The sequence below is a fragment of the Carassius carassius genome, chromosome 8 (assembly GCF_963082965.1).
Source record: "Carassius carassius chromosome 8, fCarCar2.1, whole genome shotgun sequence".
Taxonomy (NCBI): domain Eukaryota; kingdom Metazoa; phylum Chordata; class Actinopteri; order Cypriniformes; family Cyprinidae; genus Carassius; species Carassius carassius.
This window is the reverse complement of record NC_081762.1, coordinates 24,029,241-24,040,754: the sequence shown is the minus strand read 5'-3', so window position 1 is coordinate 24,040,754 and position 11,514 is coordinate 24,029,241. Positions and strand designations below refer to the sequence as shown.

The 11,514-nt window shown below is 35.9% G+C and overlaps 1 protein-coding gene across 1 annotated transcript; it reads left to right on the top strand.

The window, feature by feature from the left end:
* Positions 1-751: 751 nt before the first annotated feature.
* sdhaf3 (succinate dehydrogenase complex assembly factor 3) lies at positions 752-11,287 on the top strand. Its single transcript, XM_059555341.1, has 4 exons — positions 752-762; positions 1,456-1,497; positions 1,674-1,865; positions 10,950-11,287. Exons 3-4 carry the CDS (start codon positions 1,689-1,691, stop codon positions 11,142-11,144), a joined length of 372 nt encoding a protein of 123 aa, XP_059411324.1. The 5' UTR covers positions 752-762; positions 1,456-1,497; positions 1,674-1,688; the 3' UTR covers positions 11,145-11,287.
* The last annotated feature ends 227 nt before the right edge of the window (positions 11,288-11,514 follow it).

Here is an 11,514-nt window from a genome sequence, read left to right as displayed (position 1 = left end):
AATCTGTCATTAATTACTCACCCGCATGTCGTTCCAAACCTGTAAGACCTTCGTTCATCTTCAGAACACAAATTAAGATATGTTTGATGAAATCAGAGAGCTCTCTGACCCTCCATAGACAGCAAGGATAATACCACGATTAACACACAGTAATATAGTAAGGACTTCGGTTAAACTGTTCATGTGACAGAACCCCAGAACATAATGTAAAAAACGTTGTGACATGAGGGTGAGTAATTTATGACAGAATTTTCATTTTTAGGTGAACTTACCCTTTTAAAATGTTGAAATATTTCTGGACATATGAGACCCTGGGCCACAAAACCAGTCATAAGTATCACGGCTATATTTGTAGAAATAGCCAACAATACATTTGTATGGGTCAAAATGAAAGATTTTTCTTTTATGCCAAAAATCATTAGGATATCAATTTAAGATCATGTTCCTTTAAGATATATTGTAAATTTCCAACAGTAAATATATCAAAACTTAATTTTTGATTAGTAATATGCATTGCTAAGAACATTTTTTTTGCTTTTTGAACCATCAGATTCCAGATTTTCAAATAGTTGTATCTCAGCCAAATATTGTCCTATTTAATTAACTTAGATTAACTTAGCAAACAGGTAAATAATTATGAATAAGATTGAAATTAGGCCCATGTTTTATTATAGGTTTGGAGGTTTGCTAGTTGCAATACATCCCAATCGCCAGCAGAGGCAGCAGCAGCTCTGATAAGACTCACAGTCAGCGAGCGCTGCGGTGAAGAAGAAGTCTGGTACAGTTTAAAACAAATGAGAATTATAATTCGATTTATGTGGGTACCAGCACACGTGGGAATTCAAGGGAATGAGGAAGCAGACAAAGTAGCAAAAGAATCATTAAAAATGGAAGAACCAAATATAAACATATCACTCAGTAGATCAGCAGGTAAACAGTTAATTTTAGAAGCGTGCAATAAAAAATGGCAGACAGATTGGGATACATGTCATAAGGGGCGGTATTTTTATAGGATTCAAAAAACGGTAAAGAAAAGCAAAATAAGTCTCAATTTAAGTAGAAGAGAACAAATTATTTTTACACATTTACGAACAGGACATTCTAATTTAAATTGCACTTTACACATTTTAGGGAAGCACAACACCGGTTTATGTGAGGTTTGTTTGGTAGATGAGACGGTAGAACATGTTTTTAAGGAATGTAAAGCATATGAAGAAGAAAGGAGGATTCTTAAGGAAGATCTTCAAGCAGTAGGTTGCCGGGAATTCAATATAACTAATATATTACATGATAGTTCAAATTCAAGGAAACAGATAAATGTAGTCATAAAATTCATCCAGAAGTGTGGGTTATATTATACGATATAGAAATTAGTTCATTCTTTTCACACTCCATCACAGAAGGTGGCGGTATGCACCTTTGAAGTTGGTTCGCAACCCGCCATAAAACCAAAAGAAGAAGAAGAAGTCTGCACAAACACAAGGACAGCACGGTTAGGTAATGAATGTAATGTGGAATTTTTTTTTAATTTGTGTTACCTCTCTCATGCCATGAGCTTTGGTTTTAGTCTTTTAGCACTCGTTCTGGGCGAACTTGTCATATCTAGAGTTTATCAGCTGTAGGTCTCTGTGTAAGAGGATCCTGCTGCTGTTGAATCTAGTGTTTACTTTCAGATCAAGACTGGAGTTATGGCTCCTGCAGCACATGTGTCAGCTGTACGGTCTCTGTATAAGAGGATCCTGCTGCTGCACCGCTTCATGCCCATAGACCTGCGGGCTCTGGGTGATCAGTATGTGAAAGACGAGTTCAGAAGACACAAGACTGCATCAGCTGAAGAAGCGAGGCTCTTCATGGCGGAATGGCAGGTAAGACATGTCACCTGACTGCAGAGAAAACTGATGCATTTAAAACACAGGCTCATCAAGCCCCCAGGCCTTCCACTGACTAAATGTGTGAATTCAGTGGCATATTTATTGGTGTTATACTGATAGTGAACTCAATTCCATAATTGCCTTTTGGATTGATATTTGGTCCATGACATGTAGCTTTGCCCTTGTGAAAAAGAAGAAACTTTAGCATAATAAAAAAAGGTGTAATTATTAATGAGATATTCTTTAAAGAATTGCAAACTCATTGTTATATTTTGGGACATTGAAAAAGCTGAAATGTCATTTCTATTAAAACTTAATTTGAATTGCAAATCACGAAGTCGTAATTTAGTACATTTAACATACATTTAATAATTTTAAATGTAATATTGAACACCATTCTAGTTAAATTGTAATCAAGTACGGTACATGTGCTTTAATATGGTAGCCAACACATTAAAATAATTGTTAGCATAGCAAAATAATATTTAAACAAGGATTTTTAAATATAAAGTAAAATTTAATTTGAGATTTATTTCAAAGTACGCTTAAAGTGTATTTCAGTGTGTCAAGAAACAGTTTATATTTTATATATTTTTAGATATTATTTTTTATTTTTAATATTTAATATTTTTTATAGATTTTTAATCGATACATTTTTTTTATGATTTAATCTATACTTTTAAGATTTGATTTGAGATTTGAATGGCTGCACAAAATGAAAAAAGTATTGCTGATAACGGATAAACAAAAAACAGTTTAACTCGCTTTAAAACATTAAAAAAAAACATTAAAAACTAAAATCTGTCATTTTAATGTTACAAGTTAATTACAAGTGCATCAAATATTTGCATTGTACAACATGAAAAAAGAGATTCATTTTGAGGTTTGTTAAAAAATTACATTTAACTGTGTTTATTAACTCTTAGTATTTTTTAAAGATGTAACCGTAGGTAAACTTAATTTATAGATGAGGGCTAGGTAAATGAGTATGGACAATTAAATATCTAAACTGACTCATATACAGTATATTCAATATCAACCAATACTCAAATAAATAAACTCCATAACCAGTATGGTACTGATTTATCATGCATCCGTACATTTCCATCATGCCTCTATACATCACACGACTTCACATGTAAATAATCTCTTATAGATCTTCATCCTCATCCTATTTAGCATTTTCCATCTCGATTAGGCTGTCAGCAGCCATTGTGAAAACAAGATGGATATGAATGTGCATGCATTTGAAACGGAAACCGTTGCATTGCAAAAGAAACCGCTTGTACAAGGGAAGTTACCAGATCTCCAGTTCCTTAATGAGTCAGGAAAACTCAGGCCTTTGCTGAAACCTTCCACACGGTGGCAGCACCTTTCTAAATTCTCCAGCAGCCTGAAAGCGTAATGCAATTTATCCATAACTAACAAATCCTCTTCTCTCAGGGAGCACAGCCGTGTCCAGACACCATCTGTGTACATCAATTATACTTTAAATCCAGCATCACCTTGATAAGAGTTCAGATCTGTGGGGACAGAATCGTGCCGTTTGTGAGAGCACTGACGTCACGCTCGTATGAAAATCTCAGTGACAAATCCAAAGATCGAATTCAACACATGAACTCCACTTGAACATGCAGCAGCGTGCAGTCAAGAAGCAACAATGCAGATCTTCTTTTACTCTATGCCTGAAATCGGAGATGCTTTTTTTAACCTTCAGACTTCACAAAACGTATTGCATTACGGCTGACTCTTATTGCATTTTCACAGTTGTGCGGTGTGAGGACTCGATGTTCCTCAATTGGCAATGACAGTAACAGATACTCTTTAAGAGGGTAAAATCACACACTTGCAGGTAATGAGAGACGCTCTGTTCTTGTACAGAAGGACATGTACACTTTCTTCCAAAATGATAAGAGTGGTTAGGATAGTCAGCATTTGTTTTGCATAGATGAAAGGAAACTACACAGGTTTGGAATGACATGAGAGTGAGTAAATGACAATTTTACGTTTATTCCAAAAATAATAACTCAAGGCAGTAACAATTTAAACATTATTTGTGAACTTATATTCGGCTATTCTTTTTATTAGTTAACTTTTTATTTTTCAGATCATCAGACATCAAAGCTCTGTAAATATTGGTCACAGAGATTTACTTTAAATTACACCAAGCTCGTTACTCATTGAAAATTCCCACAGATCATGTTTTCAGGCTCAGAACAACTGCTATCCTCTTCTCTTCTTTTTGGCACTGTATCTATCGCAGACTATGCTCATTTATAATGTGTCATGTAAATTGGGCCTTCCGTCACAATCAGGAAACTTTCACCGTGTCTAGAACTGGCGCGAGCTGCCAGGCCCGTTTCTACGAGCTGTGTGTTAACAAAAGCAGTGCTGTCTACATTGGATGCGGCGTCGGGCACGTTACACAACAAATTACCAACAACTGATCGCGCGCGCGCTCTGTTTCTGACGCACTTCAAGCACTCGATGGGCGGGTGAAGATTGAAGAGCCGGACTTTTTTCTTTCTTTTTTTTTGCTTTATTTGGTAGTATTTCGAATTAATGGTTTTTAAATAGTAGCCTATTATAAAAAAAAATATGTAAAAAAAAAAAAAAAAAATTCACTCGTTCACTCATTCTGGCGCCGCTATGGATGAGTGGCGCCCTTAGCATTTGCCTATGCCGCGGGCCGGCCCTGATATCTAAGTGTGTGAGTTGTTTACCTATACACTCTAAAAACTGCTGGCTTGAAAACAACCCAATTTGGGTTATTTCGGCAACCCGGCACTGGGTCAAAAAAGGACGAACCCAACGTTGGGTTATTTTAAGCCAACCAGTTGGGTTATTGTGTTTAAACCAGCATGCTGGGTTGCTTTTGTGTGGTTTAAAATTACTACAATGCTAGGCTAAAATGAACCCAAATTAAGCTAGGCATTAAACCTACAAATCTTGTTCATTTTAAAATCGCTTTTACACACACAGAATGACTATCAAAAGGTAAATATTTAGTAAAAACAAGAGAAAACAGTCAAAAAGTAATATGTATGTAAGAAGAAATGCAGAAACGTATGGCATTAACAGCTACAAAGTTGATAAAGCATTACACATTTTTGAATATAACTTTTAAGATCAAATTTAATTTTTGGAAATTGTAGAACTATTAAACAATAATTGTACAATTAGTTAAGTTCTTTACCAACTATTCTGGCATGACAGTACACAAATAAACCACAACCTTAACACTGATATCATAACCTTTAACAGACGTGTGTGTGAAAGAATGTGAGCATGTGTATGAATAACAGCGTGCAAACTCAATTTTTCTACTAAACAACACAGAACTAGCATTTAACTTTTTTTTTTTTTTTACAAATTATTCACTTACAGTTTGTTTAATAGTCCTTGAATACAGATCATGCATCACTGTCAACTTTCATGATCTCTTTAACATAATTGATGTAGTCATGAAGAAGCCCCATCAGCACATGTGACATCTTCTACATCATCCAGGGCAGCGTCCTCCTTTAAAACCACTGCTGCATCAGTTTAGAGGAAAGAACGTTCTCTTCTTTGACCAGCATTCATCCCAGTCACCGCCTGCTCTTCATCAGTGGCCTAGAAAGAGAGACACATGGCCTAAAAATAAAACATTTAATTAAACTATCAATTTTCAGGTAGAGGTGTATTCACATCCGTAAGGATAGGTAAATAATCTGTTTTAAAGGTTGTTTAATGTCTCGGTCCACCACAGCGCTCCAGAATGCTATAATGGTAGCACTAGTGTGAGGGCATGTTATATTGTTTGAATAAATATTGCTTTCAGAAAGCTTCTTCACTGAAACATTAAAACAGACATGGCATTCACATACCTCACAAATGTTCATTTACGTAGATGGCTGCTCTTCTTAGGGTTAGTTCACCAAATAATGAAAATGGTCACAATTTACTCTCCATGTTGTTCCAGACCCACACAAACTCTACTCATTTTTGAAAAACAAATGAATATAATTAATATTCTCTTAATTTGTGTACTCCATTGCTAGTCTGGGAGACCAGTATTTTATTTTGAACATACATGTTTGCTATCGTATAATTTTAAGATTTATTCATATATAAATATCGGAATGAATTACTTCTACAATAACTCTATTTATGAGGCTTTAAAATACTGATTATCTAGACTATAAATGGATTAACAAAAAAATTTAGAAAATTAAAAATAAAATCATTTGTGTTGTAAAGACAGACAAAAGTCTTATAGGTTTGGAATGACATGAGGGCAAGTAAATTATTTTTTGTGTGAACTTTTTCTTTAAGAAGGAAGACCAAGAATGATGACTCTCCAAATCAGACAAGACAACTCCAAAGTTGGTTTGAGTTCTGCAATGAACAACACAGACATCAATGGTTTCATGAAACATGAGCACACAATCACACTGTTGTTGCATCAAAATGTGAAGTAAACCGACAGGAGACAACAGAAACATTTATTTTCTAAAAATAACGTACATAAATCTCAAAAGAATCTCAAAAAAACAAAAAACAGACATTATTTTACTTTTAGTAAAAAAAAAACAAAAAAAACAACTGATAACATTGAAATTATGAAGTTCATTTGCCTTAAACGATCTTTCCATCTCTTCTGAAGAAGCTGCCGGGTCATAATCAAGACCAATTTTCATTACAAACTTGAGTTAAAACAACCCAACGTCCTACCCAGCAGTCTCAACCCAGCATTTGGGATGAAAAAAAACAACCCAGTGTTTTTTAAATTTGTCATTATACTGTTCATTCAGACTGATACACGATCATGAACAAACACAAGTGGTGGGATATGTTGCATGAACCAGTCACAGCCAAATATAACCAGTCATATCGTGATGGAGGCATTGCCTTCTCTCATGTATCTTTCCCTCATTCATTCTCAATTACCCCCCACCGAAATCACCACAATATAGGAGGTCTGTTAAAAAAAAAAACTGGCTTAGGGGAGGCAAGAGAGACATTAACTTCCGCTGAAATTTTACCTGCGGATGTCCCTGTTTTTCTTTAGGAAAACTAGTGATTTTTAATATTGTGTAATATAGCCATTGTTTTATTTTTGTATTATATCTATGATTTTTCTCATCTAACATACTGACTGACTCGTAGGTAGGATTCAAGTCAAGTTTGAGATTGGCGTTACAATGCTAACCACGTGATACTCCATAATTGTAAAATGGCACACATGATGGGTCACTTTTTTTATTAGATTGAACTGCTTTGGAATTGAGTTCACTTGCGGCATGGCAAAAATATGGTTTGTGTTGACCACAATGTGTTTTAGTGGCTGCAAAGAGCATGAAACCATTGAAATTTGATTTACAATTTATGAGGAAAAAAAATTAGGTCACTATATAACTATAAACTATATTAGGTCACCACTTAAAACCTAGGTCCTGAATCAACCAGTTGAGAGCAATTTTGTGTCAGAAAAATGACTAATGCCTTAAAGGGAATCTCCACCCAAAAATCTGTCATTATTTACTCCCCCTCATGTTGGTTCAAACTTGTATAACGTACTTTCTTTGGTGTATAAAAGTGTTTTTTTGACATGTCAGTGGGCTCCAGTGTTGTTCGATTTTTCCAAGCATGGGCTTATGTGTTCTGCAGAAGAAAGAAAGTCATGCAGGTTCGGGTTGACGTGAGGGTGAGCAGAAACCCCCTTTAAGATGTGTTCTAGGCAGGCAGCTCACTAGGTTTTGGAAGTTCTTCACACGTGGTCTCTGCTCTGTGAACGGTGGAGTCCACTCTGATATTAGGAGGTGAGTGAATCACTGTAGGGTCTCGCTTTTCAAAGCACTGCTGGAAAAAAAAAAAAAAAAAAAAAAAAAGGAAGGGCGACGGAGCCAGGAGCAGACGTAGAGCGAGCTTCCAAATGTGATTAGGAGCACTGAGTGTTCACTTTAATCCAGTTACAGTGGAGGGCCCAGGAGACTTCTCATCGCCTAATAAATCGACCGCATTGCAACAGACAAGCTTTCCCTGAGGAATAAAAGAAAAGGAGAGAAACAGAGAATGTGATGGAGTGAAGGATGTTTTTTTCTCATATATGGCTTTGCCGTTTTCACTTGGTGGACAACAGATTTGTTGATTAAATTGCATAGACTTATTTTGATATAGGGACCAGAAAACATGCTAAAAAACATTCAGAACACCATAAAAACCTTATGACAAGCCACCGCAGGCAACCATCACAACAATCCTTGGTAAGCATGGTTAATTTAACTGAAACTTGACTATAATTTTAAACATTTTTGCTACTTGAAATTAAATATTTAAAAATGTAACTTGTTTTTAGCTATTGTCCAAGGCAACATTTCTAATTTTTATTTAATTTAACTTGATCTACTGTAAACTAAAACTGAGATAAAAATGTATAAAAGTAATAAAATTACAAATGCAACAAAATTACAAATGTTCTAATTGCCTCATCTTTTCATATTTGTACTACCAGTAGTTACAGCATGAAATAAACATGAATGAACATCAGAAGGTTTCTTGTTTTAACTGTGAAAAGACGTCACACCATTTTTCAAGTTCACCGATGTTAATCTACTCTCCTGTCTGGTTTGTTTGTCAGACAAAATAGCAGATTTGCCATTACGATTGGTCAGATCACCTGTCAGTTAAACTCCCTGGTCAGTAAGATTTAGATATAAAGAGTGAAGTGAGAAATAAAAGAAATAGGTGTGGCTGAAAATAATAATCAGATGAATATGAGCATAAGCACCATCAAAATAGAGGACAGAGCATTTAAGCTAAATTAAGAAATATTTCACCCACCAAAAGTGCCACAGCATTATGTAATTGTCATGGACCAATGATAGTTCAAAGGTGCTTCAGTTTTTTTGGAAAGTAAACCACCAAAACCAACTCCAAAACACTTTGGTTTTGGCCAAAGTTTGTTGGAGACTTTGCTTGACGTATATCGGTGCCTTCTCCATTAACCTCAGGTTGCTCCTGTGGGATTGTCCTTGTAATAATTGCACTATATGTCACTTTGGATAAAAGCATCTTCTAAATGACTACTGGCATGACAGTAGTTTCCAAGCCATTTTGTACATGCAGAGTGGTGGACATAGAGCTAATCTGTTTATCTGTATGGATCTTGAAAGTTCTGTGTCCTTGAGAAAGTCAGGTTATTCCAGACAAGCTTGAAACGGGTTGCCTGATTACGTCATTGTGACAGGAAGTGAGGTGTTTATATTCATAAGGTGAGCTTCAGCAAAAAGCTTGCCATTCAGCATGCCCACATCCCCTCCATTCTTAAAATATTACTCCTTGGCAAATGTTCAATCTAATTACATTATGTGGAGGAGGAAGCTTCTCAGACAAATGGCTTTTTGCTTCCAAATTTGAATGGCATCCAAATTCCAAGACGTTATGAGAGTGAATGAGAGTTCTTAATGGTTTTGTTTTCAGTGTGTTTTTCTGAATGAGTCTCTCTTTAATGTCTTGTAGGTTTGATTGTAAGCAGTCATGACAGACAAGTTTCAATTAATATGACAGAAAACCCAAGCTCATATGATAGAATCAGCAGTATGCTGTAAATATGGTTAGTGCTGCAGTCTGGGACTCTGTGGACTAGAGTCTTACCAGGTTTGGGGATATGAATAGTATGTAACAAATCTGGTTCAGATTGTGATCTCAGTCACTGATTCTTTTAGTAACCCACAATAATTGATCCTATATACTTTTATTTTTCATCAACAGTTATTAATCAACAATTTAGTGATTGTTCTGATGATCAAAAGACTTTTCAATACAACAAAACTCTATAGTGATTTTCTGTCTGTAAGTACACATTATGGGCCAGATTTACTAAACAGGGCAAATTAGAGTAAGAGCACAATTCCATAAAAGCGCCAATGGGAGCGGAAAATTCTGTGTGGGATTTACTAAAAATGCACACATTAAAGAACAGACGCAGCCAGATCATTTCCATAAATACCAGCGCAGTCTACCAAGAGCAGCGCAAATTACTGCCTGCTTTTTAAGACATACCTTTTATGGGCACTAAATAATGGCGCATATACCAGTAATTTGATGAGCGCAAATGTTAGTAAAACACATTGCATGGTTCTTTTTAATATTCTCCTCCCATAAATTGTGTCTGAAATGGAAAATCCTATAAATGCTTATTCAATAAGGTCGGGAGAAAAAATAATGATGTCCATGCCTTTCTTATTGCTGTAAGGTATATGTACTTTTACTCAAGTATGCTTTTCAGGTACTTATTACACCTCTTTATTAAACATATCTATCCGTCTACACTGGTCACATTGTATGTTTAATTTGTTTCATTGTGGCACTGTACTTACAGTATGAAACATGGTCCGTGAGAATATTTTGATGCAGTGTTTTGTCCACGTTAACAAAAGAATGTGCTGTAGACCTTGAAGAGCTATGCATTCGTGCGTAATGAATATAGTTTGGTATAAAAAAAAAATGGAATTGATTCTGAAAAAGAAACCAAACTCACTAAGAATGCACTTTGAGGATATAGTAGCTATGTGTCAACAGTGGAATAACTGTTCTTTACCAATGTTAACAAACTGTTAATGTTAACTTCCAGCTCTGATATGTTGAAGGCCCGTTTTACTAGCAAGTTGAAGAATGTCGGTTTTGTAGGACTTTTTGTAAAACTTGTAGACCTGTGTGGACCTTTCATACAGATGGTAATCACTGACACAGAGGGAGTGATTTCGACTGACTGAGAGAGAGCAGTAGGCATTGACCTCCATTAGACCTTAGTGGATTCCCTGATCCTACACATCCCCCATCAACCCCCGTAACCTGCGTTTCATCATGTGAATTGTAATCAATGAATCTCCAACAAAGAGAAATAAATCATTCTGTCACGGTGTGTTATAGTAAATCAATAGCGCACTATCAAACGAATACCTCCCTTGTGACTAAGTGTAAAATCAATACAAGAACCAATAGCAGGCACACGAACATTGAGGCTTTGAAGTTCAACAGGTTGCTTATGTTTTCATAAGTAATGCTTTTGTCTCCGTCTTATTTTCTGTGCAGAACTACAAAGACACTCTACAGACACAGGTGCTGGAAGCGGTGGGAAACAAGAAGTTGGCGTTTGGCTCTGAATTATCTGAAGAGAAACTCAAAGACTTGCAAGACGAGCAGATCGGACAGCTTTACGAGCTTATGCTTGAGTCCACAAAACCCAACCGGCAGTTTGATATTCAAGAGGAGGGAACGCCAAAGTAACACACCCTCTGAAGGGAAAAGAAGGATTCTTTATCTCCTCTCTACGGGGAAGTCGTCCCAATGGGACATGTTTTGACTCTTTCTTTTGTTCTGTTTTATTCATAGTGAAGACCGATGATTACATTAAAATGTTTCAAAAAGTATTTGCTTCTTTTTTTCTTTTTTGATCTTTCTGAGGATAAGAGGAAAAGATAAAGGTGGCTTTGTGATCAGCAGTTATAATGAGGATGGTCAAAATTTGATTGTGTTCGTTTTCGAAAATTTAGTTTAACCTTTTTTTTCTGTACCACTTCGAGTATAGTCTCACATAAGGGATTTACAATGTACAGTGACGTCATATAACTGCTAGAATCAAACTGCTTTCGCTCTG

Bases quoted from the DNA above. Each gene is read 5' to 3' on its own strand.
- sdhaf3 (XM_059555341.1), top strand. From the start codon at position 1,689: ATGGCTCCTGCAGCACATGTGTCAGCTGTACGGTCTCTGTATAAGAGG. The intron at 1,866-10,949 runs GTAAGACATGTC...TTTTCTGTGCAG, and splicing joins TCTTCATGGCGGAATGGCAG to AACTACAAAGACACTCTACA.